This window comes from Eurosta solidaginis, chromosome 3, assembly GCF_040869045.1.
Source record: "Eurosta solidaginis isolate ZX-2024a chromosome 3, ASM4086904v1, whole genome shotgun sequence".
Taxonomy (NCBI): Eukaryota; Metazoa; Arthropoda; class Insecta; order Diptera; family Tephritidae; genus Eurosta; species Eurosta solidaginis.
The window spans coordinates 117,649,504-117,674,036 of NC_090321.1; the positions used below are offsets into that span (position 1 = coordinate 117,649,504).

General features: G+C 40.5%; 1 protein-coding gene across 2 annotated transcripts in view; it reads left to right on the forward strand.

The window, feature by feature from the left end:
* Nucleotides 1-6,109: 6,109 nt before the first annotated feature.
* The window catches only part of clu (clustered mitochondria protein homolog), a 294,616-nt gene continuing 276,192 nt past the window's right edge, over nt 6,110-24,533 (forward strand). For both annotated transcript variants that reach the window (XM_067772983.1, XM_067772984.1), the window contains exon 1: nt 6,110-6,407. In XM_067772983.1, coding sequence (XP_067629084.1) covers nt 6,314-6,407 — 94 coding nt within the window. In that variant the 5' untranslated portion in view covers nt 6,110-6,313. The remainder of the gene's footprint in view (nt 6,408-24,533) is intronic.

Sequence of the window (24,533 nt, forward strand, 5' to 3'; positions counted from 1 at the left end):
ACTCTACACTATTGAAGGGACCAGAACATGCTCAATCATTAATGGCAATTATGTACAAATTTCGCCAACGTAAAATTGCTGTCGCTGGGGATATCGAGGCCATGTTCTCTCAAATAAAGGTTAGACCGGAAGACATAAAGGCGCAACGATTTTTATGGAGGGATGGCAACCAATCCGAGCCTATACGAGTATACGTAATGTCGTCCATGATATTTGGTGCAACTTGCTCACCATGTTGTGCTGAGTACGTGAAAAATAAAAACGCTGATCAGTTTGTACAATCCATGCCGCGTGGTGCCAAAGCAGTAATACACAACACTTACGTAGACGACCTGGTCATCAGTTTCGACGATGAGCAAGAAGCGGCCGAAGTTGTTAATGAAACTATAGTCATCAATGCCAGAGCAGGATTTAACTTGAGAAATTTTGTATCCAATGCCAAGCAACTGCAACAACAGTTAAATGGACACACCATAGCCAAATCAAATGTCGTCAATATGGACCAATCACAGACCGACAAAATTCTTGGTATGTATTGGAACAGCAATAACGATGTTTTGGAATTTCATTTTAGGTTCTACAAAATATGTCGAGACGTTATCGATTGTGTACGTGGTCCAACCAAACGAGAACTACTTGCCATCGCTATGTCTATCTATGATCCGTTTGGCATTCTGGCGAACGTTACCATTACCGTCAAGATAATTATCCAAGCTACTTGGAAACAAAGCATTGAATGGGACGATCCTTTACCAGCGGAGCTTAACAAGCAGTGGGTAATATGGTGGTCATCCTTTCAGAACGTGGAACAGTTCGCGGTGCCCAGATGCCTCTCACCCCGTTACTCAACGGCAGGCGAAATACAGTTACACATCTTCGTAGATGCAAGCGACACAGCTTATGCTGCAGTGGCATATTTAAGAATCAAGCAAGATGACAGTATCGACGTCGCATTTTTGTCTGGAAAATCGCGGTGCGCCCCTAAACGAGAAATATCCGTTCCACGATTAGAACTGCAAGCCGCTGTGATGGGTAGCCGTTTAAAGAGTTCCATAGAAGAATGTCTTGAGCGAAAAATGGACAGTATAACGTTTTGGAGTGACTCTAAAACCGTATTACTATGGATTCGTTCTACCACGCGAAATTTCAAACAGTTTGTCGCCAATCGTATTGCAGAGATACTAAACAACACCGCACCCTCACAGTGGCGGTGGATACCATCGGCAATAAACGTAGCCGATGCCGCAACAAAAATAAAGTCGCCACCCATACTCCAATCAAATTCACCGTGGGTAAAAGGTCCCGATTTCCTACATGTCAGCGAAGACATGTGGCCGGAGGAACCCTTGCACATGCATTCCGAGCACTGCGTCAAAGAAGAAACGCACAAATTTTTGCTGGTCACAGCCAACAAGGTAAAGCACATTGTGGAAATTAGCAAGTTTTCGTCATATTTGAGACTGTTGCGAGTTATTGCTTGGGTTAAACGTTTTGTTGATAATGTAAAGGCTAAACAGAGCAGACGCGGAGAACTTACAGCAGAGGAACTGACTGAGGCCGAAATCTACCTGTGCCAACAGGTCCAACATGAAGTTTTTTATAAAGAGATCTACGCTCTACAAAATAACCAATCTGTGCCGAAGTCTAGCGCACTATACCAGCTTACCCCGAAGCTCGATGAAAAAGGTATCCTACGGGTGAACGGCAGAATCGATGCAGCTTACTGTCTCCCATACTCAGCTCGTCACCCCATTATACTGCCGAATGGTCACGCCCTCTCGAATTTAGTAATGGACTACTACCATACAAAACGGCATCATCATAACGATCAACTTATAATCAACGAAATGAGACAGCACTTCTGGATACCCCGGTCCCGTCATCTATTGAAAACTGTTAAAAGAAACTGTCCTGTGTGTATTAAAAGTAGCGCTAAACCTATTGTGCCGCGGATGGGTCAATTGCCACCGGACCGCCTTACGCCCTATGTACGCCCATTTACATATGCGGGTGTAGACTATTGTGGGCCATTCCTTGTCACCATCGGCCGACGTCGTGAAAAACGCTGGGTAGCGCTATTTACTTGCCTGACAACACGAGCTGTCCATATAGAAATCGCTGAGGACTTATCAGCCGATGCCTTCATTATATGTATGAGAAACTTTGTTAACCGTAGGGGCGTGCCCGTTCGTTTGAGAAGCGACAACGGCACCAACTTTATTGGGGCCCAAAAGGTACTGGAAAAGGATCAGCAAATCTTTGATTTCGACGCAATACAACAGGAGGCCGCTAAAAATAGAATTGAATGGGTTTTCAACTGCCCAGGTCATCCTGCCGCTGGTGGATGCTGGGAGCGTCTGGTGCAATGTGTTAAGCGCATATTACAAAGAGTTCTCAAAGACGAAGCACCACGAGTCGAGACATTGCGAAGCGTGCTTATCGAAGCTGAAAATATAATAAACAGTCGTCCGTTGACAGACATCCCAGTGACTCCCGACAACCCTGAACCATTGACACCAAATCATTTTTTATTAGGTGGCCTAAATTCGACACAGACCCCAGCTCCCAGTGAGGAGAATGTCTGTTTACGTAAACAGTGGCGTATAGCACAAAACTTAAAGAACCGTTTCTGGAAACGGTGGATATCCGAATATTTGCCCCAATTGCTCCTTCGGCAAAAATGGCGTGAAGAAGTTCGACCATTGGAGGTAGGCCAGTTGGTTTTGGTGTGTGACTCACAGCTCCCAAGAAGTCAGTGGCAAACAGGCCGCATAACCGAAGTCATTACCGCAAAGGATGGTCAGGTGAGGAGCGCCACGGTGCGAACAAGCCACGGTATCCTGCGAAGACCGACCTGTAAGCTAGCCGCTTTAGCGCTGTGAATCCCCATGGATTCACGGAGGGGTGGAATGTAACTGCTCCATTATCGTATTAACAAACGCAACCCTGCGTATTGCTGAATATTTGCCTTATTTCTTTATTTCTTGTATTTCGTATTGCTGAATATTTATCATATTTCTTTATGTTGTTCTATTTCACTCGTTCAATTTATTCGTTGTTAACCTTTCTTTGTAACTTATAAGTTCAGTTAAATACTGGACGCCAACAAAGTGTAACACGCTCAAGACTTGGAAATTAAATGTTCATTTTTAAAACTAGTAAACATATATTTTTTACTTGCCAGTAGCATCAGTGACACAACCCCTCCAAAATTATCAATAAGATACGATTCATAAGAGCTGTTAATATTAGTAGGAGTTAAATAGAGATTGTTTTCAAGAGAGATCCAGCTAACATTACTTAAATTAAAATCCCCCAGTACACATAGCTGCGTTTCTCCTAAACTTCGCTTAATATTTAAGATATTATTTACATGAGCCTTATAAATACTTTCTGGGCTGGACGGCGGAATGTATGAAGCACAAATGAGCAGTTGACCCAGAGAGCCATGAATCCACACACAAAGTTGATCAAGAAGCGTGTCACTAACAGTTAAAGAAATAAGCGAGGCCTGGAGACCGACCGCGTGGCAATCAGCACGCCACCTCCTCTATTTAGGCCAGTCTTTGTTGCATCTCAATCCTTACGGAAAACATGATAAAGCTTAGGATCAAAAAATTCAGCATCTAAGAAATTACTATTCAGCCAAGTCTCAATGATGACAAATACATCATACTCCAATAAAGAACTAAATAGGCGCACATTTTCGGTCTTGCTTCTAAGGCCAGAAACATTTTGAAAAAAGATATTGATATATTTGCATGGCATGTGATTGACACTATGAACTAAGTCCGCTGTTGTAGTTTTGCGTCCTTTTGAAAAAAAACGGAAGTGGCTGATCGTCACATTGACTGGCCACAACTCAGGCTTCATAACTTTATCAAAGTGCAATTCATCTACACCAAGTTTAAAATTTACATATTTACGGCTAATCGACTCCGACTCCTTAGCTAGCTTGAAACACTGCAGTTGATGCTTATTTAGATTAGTATGTTTAATCACATACTCAATAATATCCTCAGGTTTGACCGAGGGTAAAAAAGAAGAAAGATGAAACCATCTGAAACGAGCAGCTACCCCAAGTTCAGTAGACACACAAGAGCCAATCACGCGCCTCCGTGAACGCCTATGATTGTTATTAACATTATTGTTGTTGTTACCGACATTGTTGTTGTTGTTGGCATTCTTGTTATTGTTATTATTATTATTGTTATGAGGTTATTGTTATTAGGCGAGCTAGGTTGGATGTCCAATCCCGACGATGAATATTTAACTCATCAGGGTTAACAGCAATTGCAGCAGGTTTTTCCTTAAGTGTGCGCTTCTTTGTAGATTTTGACGCTTTAGCATTAGCAGTATCAGCAGCATCTGATTTAACAGGATTCGTAGAAGTATAAGTAGCATTGTTACGATTATAAACATCGTCAGCTGAAGAAGCCAATGCATTCACACTGTTAGCAACAACAGAGGCAAACGTTTGAGCACCAGTCGAAGCAATAACAGTCCCATCGGCAGTAGGTACGTTGCTCACGATAGCATTATTAACAGACATTGCATGACCCTTAGTAACATCTGTTAAAGAACATGTATTTTGCCCACTCACAACATTTGACTGTACAAATGGCGAAGCGCCGTTGACATTGCAAAAAACAGGTGATAACATCGTAGGTATAGGGTAAACAGAAGATGTAAAAGACAACGGCAAAGACGAAAGCGCAGCTGCAGCAGACCTATCGTTATTGTTGTTTGTATCCTCCCGCACACTAACACAAGATGGACTGACGGCACTATGTAAGAATTGTAGGCCATTGGCATTGTTAATGTTATCACTGTTAAAGTTTTGAGGTTGCTTATCTGATTTGATGAGCGATTTCAGCCCCTCAACTTCCTTCATCAAATCCTCGAATTTAGAGCTGAACAAATCTTTTAAAAAATCTATGCCAAGCCTCTGCGAAGCAACAATAGAGTCCAAAGAAGATATAAAGCGCTCAGGCAAGTTAACACACCCTTGACATAAGTATACGATGTTACGATTAAGCTTAAATAATTTCACATCATATTCTGAAATCTGGCCATCACAACAGTTTCTATGAAATCTTTGTTGGCAAAAACCCGAACATGGCACAACAAGTGAGTCATTTCTCGCAAAGGCTTTATTGCACTTAGCACAAAAGTCATCCATTTAAGAAAAAATTTTAAGAAAAATCACGGAGCAAACGAAACACATCTATTATTGCTCATATTTGTAGCTATTCATATACAGGGTTTGAACTCATTTTAAAAATTTGTTTATTTTTTCACAAGCTTTTGACCACAGGCGCGAACAGTAGAAATTATTACCTATTACTATCAAAAGTGACAACTCACGGCGTTGCCATCGAGAAAAAGATGTATGCCGTTTTATCTTAGAGTTGTATTTTCAAGCAAAGTGGTGAATTAAAAAGGTTAAGTGTTTTTTGTTGAAACTTTATTTTGAACCGAACCGAACCCTTTTTTTTGGGCGGTATTTGGTTCGGTTTTTGGAGTTAAGGAAAAAAAAACGGTTCGGTTCAAACCGGTTAGCAGCCCTGTTACATTGTGAATAGAACTAAGTGTGATATCTTCTGCATAGACGGCAAAATTCCAAAGGGATTGGATCACCTAATTTGTAATTGCCTATCGCTGTCTCATTCTGTATCTCTTTCTATCACCCGCTGAAGATAGGCGCCGTCATATTGAACACCCTGTTAAAACGCAAAAAAGTAGCCATATTGAAAATCTTGTCAGGCAGTTGACAGATAACATATCACACTTAGTTTCATGCACAATGCCCTGTTATTTACTGCCATGGTGGCCAATTTTTCTATTAAAAATAGTTTCACTTCTTTTAAAGTAATTTTTTTAGTAAATCCATCTAATTTAGCTCATTATTTTACCACAACCCTAAAGATTTGCAGAGTTTTATGTGGACTCTAATATCGTTCGCCTAACAGCAACACGCAGGTTTTGACAATCTAAACACAGGAATCTTGTTGCTGTATAGATGAGCCAACCATATATCGTTGTGATATATATCCATAATCTCCAAAGCAAAAGATCGACTTTCAGGTAAATTCTGTTCTAAATTTACTATCTCTAAAGCAGCATGTGCATACAATTACCGCATATTTCAATATATCAGTAAAATTTCTTTAATATTATAATAATAGTTATTTAAAAGTTCGTTGTAAGAAGTGCTTGAAACATAGATGCTGCATAAGTGTACGCATTTAATTTCGAACTTTAAAACAAACACGTCTAAATTGTTGTGTAACATCCTCTCATCATCGGAAAAATGGCTCAGGAAACTGATTTAAATGACAAAGAAAAGGCGGTGTCTGGTGCAGCACCACCCACCGAACAAAAGGGAGCAAACGGCGTTACTCAAGGTATGGTATAGCTTGGCCAATTGCACTAGACCTTTTGGTAACTATGATAATGAATAATTGAGACGCCATTTAGCAAAATTGTGCACTGCATAATGGCGCCGTACGTGTTGGGTTTTTAGTTAGATAATGATGAGGTAATCGTCTAGTTGAGGGGTCGACCGCTAATACGCTACCAAAAATATCGAGGGATGTGTCAAACGACACGTCTTGACATCAATGTTAATCCTAAAGATTATAACGTTGACTTTTTCCGTTCTGGAGCTACACCCGTCCCTCCCTGCCTTTTCCGATACATAAGAACGAGTCAGTGGGTTAGGCGGTTAGAATATACCCGCGGTAGGTATGCCTGTCGTAAGAGGCGACTAAATTCCAAATAGATTCAAGGGGTTGTGTAACGCAGGCCTTTCAGGTTGCCAGCGCAATATATAGCTTCTCCAAATTTAATTGTCAACCTCACCTATCCGTGGGGAATCCCGTTTCATTAACAGCCGTGGCTCTGGCGACCCCGACCCTCATCAATGTATGGGGTGGGAGGGCGGTATGGCCTAGAAAGTCGCATGTGGTCACAACAAATCGTTCCCGAGATGGTCGGGCTTGGTACCGGAACGTACCGGATCTGCATCCGGCAAAGGACCATCAACATCAATAACAACCCCAAAGCCTTTGGGGAGTGTCCTTATCGGCAGGCATCGGTGCAATTTAGAAACGAAACGTCTAGACCAAGAAGAATTAAACAAGGTGTGCCACAGGGTGGTGTCCTATCCCCACTTTTGTTTAACTTCTACATATCAAAGCTAATAAACGGCTACCTCCCTGATCTCTTCTGTTCATTCGCCTCGCGAAACCTGGCATTATCACCGACTAAATCTTCCGCGACCTTATTCACAACATGGACGTCCCAAATGTCGACCATTTTGAACATCCACGGCGATGGCACTACGCTACCGACTGTTCTACACCCCAAAATCTTGGATGTGACGTTTGATCAGGATCTACATTTTGGTGAGCACGCAGCCGCAGTTGTTCCGAAAATCCAAAGCCGTAATAAAATCGTCAAATCCCTTGCTGGCAGTACCTGGGGAAAAGATAAAGAAACGCTCATTACTACATACAAAGCAATTGGCCAACCGTTTACGTGCTACGCGTCACCCATATGGTCGCCAAGCCTAAAGATTACCCATTAGAAGAAGCTACAGGCCTGCGAAAATACTGCTCTCAGAATCGCCACGAGCTGTTTTCTTATGCCCCCAGAACACCATCTACATAATGAGGCGAGAATACTCCCCATCAGGGAGAGAAATGAGATGCTAACCAAACAGTTCCTGTTGAATACCCAGAAACATGGGCATCCAAACAGACATCTGATTGATGAGCCAACACCGCCTAGGGACTTAAGGAGTTGTTGTTGTTGTTGTAGCAATGCTCGCCCCACCTAATAGCCGCGACCGATCACAAATTGTCATCAATATCCTCTAACGGGAGTCCAAGGAAACTTGCCGATTCAACAGGGGTGGACCATAAGGAAAGGGGTGTTAGAGGCGTTGGTTCCACATTACAATTAAAGAGATGGTTGGTGTCATGTGGGGACACATTGCAAGCAGGGCATACATTTTGTATGTCGGGGTTGATTCTGGATAGGTAAGAGTTTAACCTGTTACAGTATCCAGAACGAAGTTGAGCAAGAGTGACACGCGTTTCCCTGGGGAGTATGCGTTCCTCTTCGGCGAGTTCTGGATATTTTTCTTCAAGTACTGGATTCACCGGGCAATTCCCGACATAAAGGTCCGACGCCTGTCTATGGAGTTCACCAAGGACCTGCTTGTGTTTTTCCGCATCATACGGCTGGGTTCTCAGGTGCCGTATTTCTTCAAAATGCTTACGGAGATGACTCCTTAGGCCCCTAGGCGGTGCTGGTTCGTCAATCAGATGTCTGTTGGGATGCCCAGGTTTCTGGGTATTCAACAAACTGTTTGGTCAGCATCTCATTTCTCTCCCTGATGGGGAGTATTCTCGCCTCATTATGCAGATGGTGTTCTGGGGACATAAGAAGACAGCCCGTGCCGATTGTTGTTGTTGTTGTAGCGATTAGGTTACTCCCCGAAGGCTTTGGGGAGTGTTATCGATGTGATGGTCCTTTGTCGGATACAGATCCGATACGCTCCGGTAACACAGCACCATTAAGGTGCTGGCCCGACCATATCGGCAACGATTAATATGGCCACATTGAACCTTCAGGCCATTCCTCCCTCCCCACCCCCAAGTTCCATGAGGAGCTTGGGGTCGCCAGAGCCTCGTCTGTTAGTGAAACGGGATTCGCCGCTCGAAGGTGAGGTTGACAATTGGGTTGGAGAAGCTATATATTGCGCTACACAACCCCTTGAATCCCTAACGCCCGTGGCGATTCTGAGAGCAGTGTTTTGGCAGGCCTGTAGTTTCTTCCAGTGGGTGGTTTTTAGGCTTGGCGACCATATGGGTGACGCGTAGCACGTAATCGGCTGGCTAATTGCTTTGTATGTGGTCAAGAGCGTTTCTTTATCTTTTCCCCAGGGATTTGAGGATTTTATTACGGCTCTGAATTCTTGAACAATTGCGGTTGCGTGCACACCAAAATGTAGATCCTGATCAAACGTCACACCCAAGATTTTGGACCTCTCTGAAGTTGGCAAGTCAACTTTTACGTGGAAAAAAATTACCTATTGGGCAAATTGCCGTGAATTTGCCGTAATTTATCCGTGAAACAAAAAAATTTGCCGTGGCCATATTTTAGAAAATACAGGGTGGCACGCCAACTTCACGTGAAGTTAGCGTGCCACCCTCGGAAAACCACCTTAGAGACCAGCTAGGAAAATAATTCTTGCACACGAATTTGCCGTAAATTTGCCGTAGGTAAGTGGCATATTATATAATTTCGAAAAAATAAAATTTAACTTTTTTTTATGGTGCACCGCCAACTTCACGTGAAGTTAGCGTGCCACCCTCAGAAAACCACCTTAGAGGCCAGGTAGGAAAATAATTCTTGCACGTGAATTTGCCGTAAATTTGCCGTGAATTATCCGTGAAACAAAAAAATTTGCCGCGGCCACGTTTTAGAAAATACAGGGTGGCACGCCAACTTCACGTGAAGTTAGCGTGCCACCCTCAGAAAACCACCTTAGAGGCCAGCTAGGAAAATAATTCTTGCACACGAATTTGCCGTAAATTTGCCGTAGATAAGTGGCATATTTTATAAATTCGAAAAAAAAAATTCAAATTTTTTTTATGGTGCACCGCCAACTTCACGTGAAGTTAGCGTGCCACCCTCAGAAAACCACCTTAGAAGCCAGCTAGAAAAATAATTCTTGCACACGAATTTGCCGTAAATTTGCCGTAGATAAGTGGCATATTTTATAAATTCAAAAAAAAAAATTCAAATTTTTTTTATGGTGCACCGCCAACTTCACGTGAAGTTAGCGTGCCACCCTCAGAAAACCACCTTAGAGGCCAGCTAGGAAAATAATTCTTGCACACGAATTTGCCGTAAATTTGCCGTAGATAAGTGGCATATTTTATAAATTCGAAAAAAAAATTTCAAATTTTTTTTATGGTGCACCGCCAACTTCACGTGAAGTTAGCGTACCACCCTCAGAAAACCACCTTAGAAGCCAGCTAGGAAAATAATTATTGCACACGAATTTGCCGTAAATTTGCCGTAGATAAGTGGCATAATTTATAAATTCAAAAAAAAAATTTCAAATTTTTTTTATGGTGCACCGCCAACTTCACGTGAAGTTAGCGTGCCACCCTCAGAAAACCACCTTAGAGGCCAGCTAGGAAAATAATTCTTGCACACGAATTTGCCGTAAATTTGCCGGAGATAAGTGGAATATTTTATAAATTCGGAAAAGAAAATTCAAATTTTTTTATGGTGCACCGTATGGTAAGTGGCATATTTTATAAAAATATATAGGCCCATAGTCAAAATAAAATAGGGTTTAAATTTAGTTACAGCTTTTTGATGTAATTTTCTATGAGCTATCTGTCAAAAAATCTGCAGCTAAATATAAAATCTATTTTATTTTGACTATGACTATGCGCCATAGTCTTTGCATGTTCCTTCATAAACCATTCCAATAATGCCGCTTAAAATATGAGTTACATATGTACATCTGAGCAGCAACTTTATGATGACCTGTGCATCACTTACGAAAGATTTTTGTATTTGAGTTAGGTAGAAAGCTATGCAAATTTCCTGCATTATGCCTGCTATGGTTTCTATGCTCAAAAGAGTGTGTCAGGATGGAGCATCCGTAACGCGGGAAACACCCATACGCAAAGATAAATAGATAAAAAAAACAGTAGCGAACTTTTCATCTTTTGATGCAACAGTTAAAGGTAAAAAACGCTGATGCCAATGTCTAGTATTGTACATTTGTACAAATATTAAACAGACAAAAAAAACGCCTGCGGTACCGAACATAGTGGAATAGCCACTATGGCGCCGTCTGTCTGTATTCTACAAACGTCTGTCTGTTTGTTATGTATATGCATATGCTTCGTACAGAGTCCTTGGAATGTGTGGTAATTCCCACGCAGTTGACAAGAGCTGAACAGCCTTTGGTGTAAGTATTAAGGCCATAAAAACAGACGCCGACGCCGACGCCGCGGCGCGCCGCCTAGGTTATGTTGTTGAAATGTTTGTGGTTGATTAGTACAGTGGTCACCAAAATGAAAACTGTGGCTGTGTGAGTAAAACTAAAATCATCTTATTGGTAGTGGTTTAGTTGTTGATGAAAAATCAATGAGGGAGAACATATGCACGAATGTTTGTTAACACACAAAAATTAATTCGTAAATATGCCATACAAATACTACTTTATTATTTAAACAAAATAAATTGTTAACATTAAACGATGAAAACATTCTGCGCATGAGCGTTTGTTTGCAAAATACGTTTTCGCAAATGCGCAAACAATAGCCTCATCCGATGTTGCTACTCTGCTTGTTCAGAACAGAAGTAGTCTTTTATTTTCTGGGAAAACGCAAACGAAGTTTTATTTTCCCATAGTTTTATTATAAAAATAAGCCTGGCGACAGCGATGGCGATCATTTTTGTCTCTTTAAGTATACTTTATATACTTTTATCAGCCGTTTATTTAGGTATCATAAAATCTCGAAATATGAAAATTTTGTGTGTAAACCACAAGATGTCTGAAATCAACTTTTAAAACTTTCTGTTTTAGAAGGATTCTTAATTTTTTGAAAAATTTAAGTAACATAGAATTATTAAAGTATTCTATTTTATGTTTATTTGCGCCAAAAAAAATTAAATTGTCTCAGTGTATAATAGAAGGGGTGTTTTCGTGCCAAACTGGTCTGCGATAAATCCATTAGAATCAGCAGCGGTAGCCAATCAGCAAACAGTATATATTTTTGTTTTAGTTTTCTCGTTTATGTAAATTGTTAAAATCGAACTTTTGGCATACATATAGATAAATGTCTGTCAAAAATAGAGGTCTCAATGTGAGAATGTTTTGCTTTTTACTTATATGCTATCGGTGTTGGCGATCGGGTTGTTGTAAACAACGAAAAGCCGATTGAGCACGTGTGAAGGTCGAACATAGTTCGTTGCATAGGAAAGCAAATAACTGCTTTTGATACAGATCTACCTGTGACCGTTGCATTAGGAAATGCTACATACATACATAATTTGTTCCTTTTTAGCAGCAGTGATTAAAAAAACAAATTACACACATGAAGTAAGCGAACATGGGAAGGTCATATACATATGTATGTATGTACAAACGTACATGACCGCAACTATCTACTTAGCTGTCCTATTTGTAATACATAAGTATGAGGAGTATAGATAACATTTTCTAAGATCTGTTCCGCAGCCTTTCTCTAGTTTACGTTGTATTTTACGAAATTTTTTACGGATTTTTTTGAAAGGGTTGAGATTGTTACTAACGTGTGGTAAGTGCGATGACAAGTGTTGATGCCTATTGAAAATGGAATGCGATGACAAGGTCTATGGAAATGGCACTCATATATGTACCTAAAAGGAATAGAAATTGGGTTACCCAAATCACTATCGTATCATTCTTTGATTTAGACGGTTTAGTTTCACTTAGCAAGTGCGCGAAAAGTTTTATTACAAATTTTAATATTTACATATATGAACAATGGCTTCACGTCCCCGCGGTAAACCGTGCAAGACTGACCCAACTTTTTTAGCCAGTCGAATTCTTTTTTTTTAAGAATGAAATCATAAAAAATGGGGGGCAAAATTAGTGCTACAAACGAAATATGGAAGTGTATTTCCAAGGAAGTGAAATTAAGTGCATCCACTCTTCATTTCTATGTAGTAAATAATAGATATAATTTAAGAGACCATATTTATGGAAGCCAAGTTAATGAAAGTGTAGAAAGTGAATTTCTGATAGAAAATAGTAAAAGTCAGAGCTTGAATTCCACTGTATTATCCGTGGACCAGTATGAGACATTTTCATTCACAATCAATAAACGCACCTTTAATGAAATGTTAAACGAAATATCATATTACACCTTAATTAATGGAAAAAAACGACGGAGGGTAAAGACTGTGTTGCAACCCAATCTGTGGAGTGATGAAATTTCCAGAGCTATTTGGAATCATTCTAAACTTAAACATGGTTTTAATTTTAAGTCGCATCACGTCACCAGAGATGGATCTGCCGGAAAAATAAAAGGTAAGCATGCAAATTCATACCAACATAAACATATGAGCCCTTATTTTTTAAAGTAACATATGTCCATTTTTTCATGTATCGTGATATAGATGGGTTTGCGTTTGTATTGATTCTAAATATTGCTAAAGGTTTATGTATTAAATTTCAGTATGTAAAGAAAATTGTTATATTTTTTTAAATAAAACAGTTTCTGAGCACCAAAGGAAATCGTGCTAGTTTCAAAAACAAAATCCAGAAAAATAAGTTCAAATTTTAAAGGCCTTGAATGCATTAAGACAAAATTTTTTAAGTGGCATAAGTCGAGCAAAAAAATTTTTTTTTGCGAATTTTTAGCATTCACTGAGATATCATTTCCTAAAACTCAAAATTTGCTCAAAACACCCTCACCTCACATATGTATTAGGGTTGCCAGATTTTTATTTCGGGTTCCCGGGACAGACCTCAAATTTGAGCCATTTCCCGGGATTTTTTAAAATTTCCCGGGACATTTGAAAAATATGAAACACCTATATATTTGTATAAGTTGCTCATTCGGCAATTAATACGTTTTCTTGTGTTTAATGCGAATTCAATATTATATGGGTTAATTTCCCAAACGTTATTTTAAAGCACAACAATTCCCCATGCAAAATGAATATTCAGGTGTGCGAAATGTCAAACGAGGATAATATTCAGAACCACAGTAGGGACGAATTTTTCTTTACAGAATTGCATGCAATATGCTAAGGAGCTGAATACAATCAAAGCCGCAAATATGGCCATGTTTCGTAGCAGATTATAATTATTAATTTTAATATTGTGAAAATGCCGGGATATAGCATTTCCCGGCGGGACGCTTAAATTTGTGAAAAATACGGGATGTCCCGGCCAATACGAGACATTTGGCATCATATGTATACATATGTTAAAACAAACTTGAGTTGAGCTATGGCATTGTCCAAAAAACTTTTTTGATATCATTATACAGCTAAGTTTATTTGATAATACTGTAAAAAGTCATGCTTGTTTGACTTCGTCATTACACATTTGAAAAGAATATATCTGCGGCTTGCTATAACTGCTATTTTCTCATATTAGCTGAAAGTATACTTTCGAAAATAATGGCTCATATGTACATGTCGACCCTCTGCCATACAAATATGATATACCTATGTATCGTTAGTATTATTTATTACCCACAGTTTTCGTATGCAATTATTTGAGCTCTTGTTTTTTGGTGTCTAATTGGAAATTTGTCGGAACCGGGCAGATCGGACCACATTAGCATATATCCCTTATACAACCGATTTTTAAAACAAGAGGATTTTTGTCACATCTTCCTAAATTTATCAGATTGAAGTTTCAAATTTCATCATATGCTTTCGTATATAGCACATTTTGTTGCCTGAAAAAAAAATTGTGAGATCGGTCGTATATATAGTATATATCCCATGTAACCGATTGTTCAGATAAGAAAATTTTTGTAATTTTTGCCCTATTTTAACAGATGAATCTTAAAATTTCACCAATGCACCGTTGATATATATAGTATAAACCCCATATAAACCGTCATTTATACACCATTTTAATGGCTAGAAGCTTCAAGTTTCATCAAATACTTACCCATACGTTATATATTGTTCAGATAAGTTATTCATGGTCATAGCTATCTCACGCATACCACAAGAAATGTGAAATTTTGCATCAAAGTACAAAGTACAAATAAATTTGTTATACTAGTTATATTAATCGAAAATTACGCTTAAATATACATATACATATCTTCAATATGCATATTAGGGTGGGTCGATTTATTAACCGATATCGCGTCATCGATAGGATTTGGGCTCAGAAAAAAAGTTCCACTGCGCATACCCAAAAAAAATAATTTTCTAGCCTGCGAAATTTCATTTTTTTGACTTTTTTTCGACTTTGGGTTTTAAGGTTTTTTTCATGACCTACTAAAAAATTTTCATTTGATTGTAAAATTTTCATGTATACGCTGTCCGACCCAACAATGTCCGCTAAAACCGTTGGCGATAACAGTTTTTGAAAAAAAAAAAAAAAAATAACAGTTTTTTGAAAAAAAAAAAAATATTTTTTGGGTCGGACACATATGAATTTTTTTTAATAGGTCACGAAAAAAAACCTTTAAAATCAAAGTCGAAAAAAAGTAAAAAAAATGAAATTTCGCAGGCTCGAAAATTATTTTTTGGGGTATGTGTAGTCGAAGTTTTTTCTTGAGCCCAAATCCTATCGAAAAATCTATTGCGCGATATCGGTTAACTTTCATCCATACAAATCGACCCACCCTAATACATATATTACATATCTTAAACAGCCGATTATTCGGATATTACGAATGGGATAAGATCCATTCATGAAAAGCACAGGCGAAGATATTTCCCTACTTGTTTAACTTATCTTTAGGGGCTCCCCTATTTGTCGATTGGTTGGAAAGGCCCACATCTCATCTTATAAGATCTAGAAAGAGGAGAAAATCGGTTCATAACCAAAAAGTTATAGGCTCGTAAAAGGGTGTCCGGGGAAAATCTTGTATGCCGCCTTTCTTATATATTCAGCATCTACAAGAAAACGGGACCACTTGCCACATATTTTTTGGTGTCCCACAGTGTTATAATTACTTTATACTCGTACTAAAAATCGCTTACTAAACAATTTTTTAAGGACAATGCCGATGTGGTACGGAAATTAATTGTTGTATATCTAACGAGGAGGATGATAACGTAACAAAGATTTATTGTGCCTTGAGAGGTAAACTTACTGGAAAAAAATGTGGAAAGCGTCCACTTCGTAGCATTAATAGAAAAAAAGCAATAAACGAAATTGTGCATCAAGAAGTTCATGTTTATAAAGCCAAAAAACGAATGGAGCTCCAACAGCATGGTGATCCAGATCCTCCAATTTTGCCAAGTGACAATGTCTTAGCCAAAGCTATGTCAGAATATAAGACATCAAAATATCTACACAAAGATCCAGTTCAAGCGTTGTGTATGTTGAAGAGAAGAGCCAAAGGAATAAATGTTATTCAACATATTGGATGTGATCCTTTTTTTATATATTTTTTCTCTAATTTCCAATTAAAACTTTGGAATCTTTACTCGGATCTGGTGCCTTTAATTCTTGATTCAACGTCTGGTATAGCTACAAAAATTGTGCACGCTGATAATCGGAAGTCACATAGTTTATTTCTCCATATTGGAGTTATAAATTGTAACGTTGGACAATATGCTGTATGTGCAGGTATAACAGAAAGGCAAGATACAGTTACTATTCAAACAATGCTACTACGTATGATACAAGCTGGAGCGAACATCCCGAAACAAGTGGTAGGCGCAGTGCTTATTTAATACTATTTAATTTAATATATTTACGCATAACTGACGCAGAGTATATATAATTTTTTCAGAGTTGTGACTCTTCTAGAGCACTCCTTACTGCCGCAATCAACACCTTTACTCGTTTTAGAACTATTGAAGAGTATTGTGTGCACCATAGAAAAATATGAATTTTTTTTCGAATTTATAAAATATGCCACTTATCTACGGCAAATTTACCGCAAATTCGTGTGCAAGAATTATTTTCCTAGCTGGCCACTAAGGTGGTTTTCTGAGAGTGGCACGCTAACTTCACGTGAAGTTGGCGGGGCACCATAAAAAAAATTAGAAATTTTTTTTTTTGAATTTATAAAATATGCCACTTATCTACGGCAAATTTACGGCAAATTCGTGTGCAAGATTTATTTTCCTAGCTGGCCACTAAGATGGTTTTCTGAGGGTGGCACGCTAACTTCACGTGAAGTTGGCGGTGCACCATAAAAAAAATTTGAATTTTTTTTTTGAATTTATAAAATATGCCACTTATCTACGGCAAATTTACGGCAAATTCGTGTGCAAGAATTATTTTCCTAGCTGGCCTCTAAGGTGGTTTTCTGAGGGTGGCACGCTAACTTCACGTGAAGTTGGCGGTGCACCAGAAAAAAAATTTGAAAATTTTTTTTTTGAATTTATAAAATATGCCACTTATCTACGGCAAATTTACGGCAAATTCGTGTGCAATAATTATTTTCTTAGCTGGCCTCTAAGGCGGTTTTCTGAGGGTGGCACGCTAACTTCTCGTGAAGTTGGCGGTGCACCATAAAAAAAAAAAATGAATTTTCTTTTTCGAATTTATAAAATATGCCACTTATCTACGGCAAATTTACGGCAAATTCGTGTGCAAGAATTATTTTCCTAGCTGGCCTCTAAGGTGGTTTTCTGAGGGTGGCACGCTAACTTCACGTGAAGTTGGCGGTGCACTATAAAAAAAAATTTGAAATTTCTTTTTCCGAATTTATAAAATATGCCACTTATCTATGGCAAATTTACGGCAAATTCGTGTGCAAGAATTGTTTTCCTAGCTGGCCACTAAGATGGTTTTCTGAGGGTGGCACGCTAACTTCACGTGAAGTTGGCGGTGCACTATAAAAAAATTTGAAATTTCTTTTTCCGAATTTATAAAATATGCCACTTATCTACGGCAAATTTACGGCAAATTCGTGTACAAGAATTATTTTCCTAGCTGGCCTCTAAGGTGGTTTTCTGAGGGTGGCACGCTAACTTCACGTGAAGTTGGCGGTGCACCATAAAAAAAATATTTGAATTTTTTTTTCGAATTTATAAAATATGCCACTTATCTACGGCAAATTTACGGCAAATTCGTGTGCAAGAATTATTTTCCTATCTGGCCTCTAAGGTGGTTTTCTGAGGGTGGCACGCTAACTTCACGTGAAGTTGACGGTGCACCATAAAAAAAATTTGAAATTTTTTTTTTTCGAATTTATAAAATATGCCACTTATCTACGGCAAATTTACGGCAAATTGGTGTGCCCAAATTATTTTTCTAGCTGGCCTCTAAGGTGGTTTTCTGAGGGTGGCACGCCAACTTCACGTGAAGTTAGCGTGCCACCCTGTATTTTCTAAAACGTGCCCGCGGCAAATTTTTTTGTTTCACGGATAATTCACGGCAAATTTACGGCAAATTCACGTGCAAGAATTATTTTCCTAACTGGTGTCTGAGGTGGTTTTCGAAAAGTGGCACGCTAACTTCACGTGAAGTTGGCGGTGCACCATAAAAAAAAGTTAAATTTTATTTTTTCGAAATTATATAATATGCCACTTACCTACGGCAAATTTACGGCAAATTCGTGTGCAAGAATTATTTTCCTAGTTGGTATCTAAGGTGGTTTTCTGAGGGTGGCACGCTAACTTCACGTGAAGTTGGCGTGCCACCCTGTATTTTCTAAAATATGGCCACGGCAAATTTTTTTGTTTCACGGATAAATTACGGCAATTTTCCCAATAGGTAATTTTTTTCCACGTAAAAGTTGTCTTGCCAACTTCAGAGAGGTAGATTTTGGGGTGTAGGACAGTCGGTAGCGTATTGCCATCGACGTGGATGTTCAATATGGTCGACATTTGGGGCGTCCATGTTGTAAATAAGGTCGCGGAAGATTTAGTCGGTGACAATGCCAGGTTTCGCGAGGCGAAAAAACTGGAGAGATCAGGGAGATAGCCGTTTATTTTATTGCATAGCTCATCGATCTGTGGGCCTGGGCCTGTGGCCATTATTGTGCAGTCATCGGCGTAGGAAACGATTGTGACTCCTTCCGGTGGTGAAGGTAGCTTAGATATGTAGAAATTAAACAAAAGCGGAGATGGGACACCACCCTGTGGCACCCCTTGTTTAATTCTCCTTTGCTTTGATGTTTCGTTTCTGAATTGCACCGATGCCTGCCGACCACCCAGATAATTTGCGTCCACCTTTTAAGACATGGGGGAAGGGTAGACCCTTCCAGGTCTTGCAGTAACGAGCCATGGTTGACCGTATCAAAAGCTTTTGATAGGTCTAACGCTACGAGTACTGTTCTATGGTGGGGATATTGATTCAAACCGCAATTTATCTGGGTGCTAATGACATTTAGCGCGGAGGTAGTGCTATGGAGTTTTCTGAAGCCATGCTGATGAGGGGCTAGCTGCAAATGTGCTTGGAAATAAGGGAGCAAAATGGCTTCAAGCGTCTTTGCCACTGGCGATAGGAGAGATATCGGACGATATGACTCACCTACGTTAGCTGGTTTCCCAGGCTTTAGTAGCGGTACCACCTTGGCCATTTTCCATTTCTCGGGTATGACAAAGGTGGAAAGAGACAGGTTGAAGACATGCGCTAAATATTTGAAACCCTCTTTCCCTAGTTTTTTAAGCATCGGCATGGCTATGCCGTCTGGGCCCACTGCATTGGATGGCTTAGCGCGACCAATGGCGTCCTCAACCTCTCTAGCGGTGATGGTAATTGGTGACGCACTGAGTTTGTGTTTATGTGCGTGTCTATTGGCTCTCCGTCTATTTTTGTCGACCGTAGGATGCATTATATATTGTCGGCAGAAAGCGCTCGCGCATTTTTTCGCATCCGACAGCACCTTATCGCCAAAGGCGATGGAAACTTTGTCTTTGTGCTTAGTCGGATTCGATAGGGACTTTACGGTGGACCAAAGTTTACCTACACCGGTAGAGAGGTTACAACCTCTTAGGTGCTCTTCCCATTTCGCCCGCTTGTGTTCGTCCACAAGCAATCTGATGCGTTGGTTTATATCCCTTATTTGGGGGTCGCCTGGATCAAGCTGTCTTATAAGGTCGCGTTCCCTCGCTAAGCTCGCGGCCTCCGCCGGGAAGTGGGGCCGGATTTCGGGAATTCTCCCGGCGGGAATGAAATGTGCCGAGGCGGATTCAATGACCTTACGGAAGGCACGCTCCCCTTGGCGGGCATCAGTCGGGATAGGGAGGGCAGCAAAGCTGCTGTCTGTTGCAGATTTATATTCTTCCCACTTTCCTTTTTTGAAGTTTATGAAAGTGCGTTTTTCGGTGACGATGAAGTCGGCGGTACGCTCGAACGAAATAAGTATGGGCAGGTGGTCGGATGCCAATGTTACCATCGGCTGCCAGTTGACGCAGTTTACGAGTTCTGCGCTCACGATTGAGATATCTGGCGAGCTATGGCAACTTCCTACCATACGTGTGGGGGCGTCTCCATTTATTGTGCAGAACGTCGTTTCGTCTATTTGATCCGCCAACATCTCACCCCTACTGTCCGCCCGCAAGTTTGAATGCCATAGGTCGTGATGGGCATTGAAATCGCCTAAGATAATGCGATTGTTGCCAGTGAGTAAGGCCTCGATATTAGGGCGGTATCCACTGGGGCAACAGGTGACAGGAGGGATGTAGATGTTGATGATTTCTAGATTTGCATCGCCTGACCGGACAGATAGGCCTTGACGTTCTAAGACATTCTCACTGCGGTCGATGCCAGGATCAAATATATGATATTGCACAGAGTGGTGTATAATAATCGCGAGGCCGCCTCCATTTCCGCTCTCGCAGTCTTTCCTGTGGACATTATAACCAGAGCAGGTCTGCAATGCAGATCTTGCTGTGAGTTTAGTCTCTTGAATCGCAGCAATGCGGATGTTGTGCCGCTTCATGAAATCGACTATCTCCGTAATCTTCCCAGTTAGTCCATTACAGTTGAACTGCAGAATTCTGAAGTGCATGAGGGGTGACGCCGCCACTCTAGGGGTAAGTGAGGGGTGACTACGCCTAGGTTGTGGAAGGCCAGGACGCAATTGCTGTTGTGGCCTTGGGACTGGGCGCCCTTGGGCAAGCATTGGGGTACCCGGATGATTTGGGTTTGCGACCTGGCAACATGGCGCGATGAAACCCGTCGAGGGGTTGCCGTCGCGGAAACCAGAACATCTAGGAAAGTGGCACCACCCAAGGCAGGAGCTGCATTGAGCGGATGTCGCAAACCTATATATTCTGTGCTGGCAGACGGTGCAAACGGAGGCAGGGACTAGAAGTCTGTTTCCCTGACCTGCACGATTGCTGCCAGAAAAGAGGGGGGGAGAAGAAGACGGGGGCAGGGGCTGATGCTCAGCATTGTTACCAGCTCTACTACGAAGGTAGTAGTTATGAGTGGTATCAGCTGTTTGAGTTGTTGGCGCCGTGGGGCGCGAGCAGCAGCGGGTACTTGTTGTGGCTTGCTGAGCAGCGAGGCTGCTGGAAGGTAGTGGGGGGGTGGGCGCTTAGGCGTAGACTACGGGACGCCCTTGGGCGTGAGCAGCAAGGAGCCACAAAAGATTTATAAAAGTTACGTGGACGTCGGGTTTTGGGATCAAGCCCAGAACAACCTGTCCGATGCAACCATCCCTTGCACGAGACACACTGAACAGAGTATGACCGTCCTAAAAAGATTCTTTTCTGGCAAATGCAGCAAACCCATTTCTCAGGACCGGGGTCAGGAGACGGACCCGGATTGGGTTCGATACCTTCCCGGAGTAAGAGAATATGTAGCAGTCCTGCTGCAAGGAGCTGCTGGGAGGATGACAATTTGTGGGAGGGACGAAACAAATTAAATGGGGTCACACTGAAATGACAGTCCTTGGTCGGGAAAAATCCCGAGTCGCTCCGGTACATAGAACCGACTGCCTTGGGAAGCGGGACTTAAGGAGTCATCTCCGTAAGCATTTTGAGGAGAACCCAGCCGTATGAAGCAAAAAAACACAAGCAGGTCCTTGGTGAACTCCACAAACAGGCGTCGGAGCTTTATGTCAGGAATTGCCCGGTGAATCCAGTACTCAAAGAAAAGTACCCAAAACTTGTTGAAAAAGAACGCATACTCCTCACACAAATTCAATCCAAAATGTACCCAATTTGTCCTATATTGGTGGGTAGTTATCCATTACGCTATCGGTTGAATTAGTTTTAATCTGTAATCCAGCGTTTTTCAAAAATATTTGGCCAATAATGCATGCCCTTGCAAAAACTTAAGTTTACCCAGTAAACATTTTAAGTAAAAAAAAATATCTAAATTTGAGCGTTTACAGTCGGTATGAACTAATATGGGAGGCCGAAGCCAATGTATTTCCGTTCTTGCAATGGTCGTCCTATATGAGCCTCTTAACGTATGTCATTTGAACCTAAATAAGAGTCCGACATGTGCCTTAAAAGGATTTTAAACAGCTCATGTTATACTCTACTGGAACTCTCCGGCTTCATTTTTAACCCTAATAAACTCTGATTTTCTGACACCTATAGTGCCTATTTATTAGGCATCGTCAGCGCTTATTGGGGGCATATATAGTTCGACACACCAGGACAGAGCGTGGCAGCTTTGCGGTCACATTAAAAATGTCGAGAAGCGTCCAGATCGAAGTTGGGCTAGAGTGACTCGCGTTTCCCCAGGGGGTGTGCGTTCCTCTTCCGCAAGATTAGGGTATTGTTCTTTGAGTACTGGATTCACCGGAAAATTCCTGACATAGAGGTCCGACGCCTGTTTGTGGAGTTCACCAAGGACCTGCTTATGTTTTTTGGCTTGATACGGCTGTGTTCTCAGGTGCCGCATTTCCTCATAGTGCTTACGGAGGTGACTCCTTAAGCCCCTGGGCGGTGTTGGCTCATCAATTAGATGTATGTTGGGATGTCCAGGTTTCTGGGTATTCAACAGAAACTGTTTGGTTAGCATTTCATTTCTTTGTTATTATTATTATTTTTATTTATTTATTATTACGGCGTTTTAAGCCTAAAACTTGGATTTTTACTGGCTGAGCGACTATTGCAGTCATCAGCAGCCAACTTCAGTCAACATTATATTTTTATAGCTAATTTACAAGAAAAGAAAAAGACCTGAATTTTAACTGAATTTTATATTGAACATAAATTGAATTTGAACATGTACCTTATTTATTTAATTTAATTTAATTTAATTTTTAATTTAATTTATTTATTATTACGGCTGTTTAGGCCTAAAACTTAAACTACTAAGTACAATTCATTATTATATAATTTATTTCTATTGAATATGCTGTTGGAATGCCATGTGATTCCGATCAGCATATTTACTGGCGTAACAAACGGACGAGTCTGGGTGCCAGTCATTTAAGGAAGGTTGGAAAGGACGCGTTTCCAATCCTCCAGGGCTCCCAGCTTAAGGCAACAAAATTTGGAAATTATATTTTTCAATTATATTTGTATTTTAAGCTGTCGGAATGTATTGGTCTCCGATCAACACAGCTAAACATGTCTTTGGATGTTGGAAATTGAAGTGTACCCAATCACCCCTCAACTTTGTTTAGTAAAGACGCTGTCGGAACGCATGAAGATTCCGATCAGCACATCTCAAAATATATTGGGAGGTTGAAAAGGACGTGTTTCCAATCCCCCTGCTCCAAATTTTGTTTGACCTTATTTTGGTTACACATCATATAATTTTATTGTTATATTAATGCTGTCGGAATGCGAGTGATCCCGATCAGCAACAGTAAATATAGGCTGAAAATACCGAATTCCAGCGACATTTGTTGTTGGAACTGTCTGGAGTTACAGGTGGCGACTGATTTTCTTTTCCTTAGGGCCGGGTGCATTGTATTTTGCTGCTACCAGTATTACCATTCCCTTTTCGCGCTCCAGTATCGGTATGTCATGTAAAAAATAAAAGAAAAAAAAACTTTATCTTATTGGAAGGGTTTTACAATGCTCCAATAAACTTTTTTTAAAGGTATTGAAGTTATTACTACCTTTTATGTGATTAGGAAGTTCATTGAAATATTTCAGGCCCTTATAAAATATATTTTGCTTGTCCACTTCTGTTTTGAAAAGAGGTAATCTAAAATTATTGTTTTCTCTGATTACGTATGAATGTGCATCATTTACATATCTAAGCTTTTCGCTGAGGTATGTTGGTAATTTACCGTGCTTAATATTAAATACAAATTTCATACTGTGGTAGAATATGAGCTGTTTTATATTCAACCAGTTTAGTGCTTCTATCATGTTATAAATGGGAGTAGATAGATAGATAGATAGATAGATAATTAATTGAGGATCGCACTGCGACCATTGGTCTATTGTGCCCTCATCTGCTTCACAACACCTCATCCAAGCCGACATCTCTGATGAACCCTAGCAGTTCACCTGGCTTGAGGGATTTGATGTGAGTATGCTCTGGCCATGGTGAGCCCATAAACTTAGCTCTACGTCTTGAGATTACATCGCACTCCAGGAGGATATGGTCCGCCGTCTCCGCTGATCTGTCACAAAATCGGCATGTGTTGTTTGATATTATACCCAGCTTTTGCATGTGGCTGTTCAGTCTACAGTGTCCTGTAAGAATTGCTGTTAGAGTTCTTAGGTTATTTTTCGAGAGGCCTATAAATGCCCTGTATCGAGTTGTGCAATAACCCCCTAACAGTAGCTTAGATTGTCTTAGGCCTGGCATATTACGCCAGTGTTCTTCCCTCTTTTCCTTTTCTTCTGCCAATAGATGCCCCCTAATTTCCTGCGGGCCTACTGGCAGGAATGGCTCAGGACCAATAGGTCGTATCGTTGCT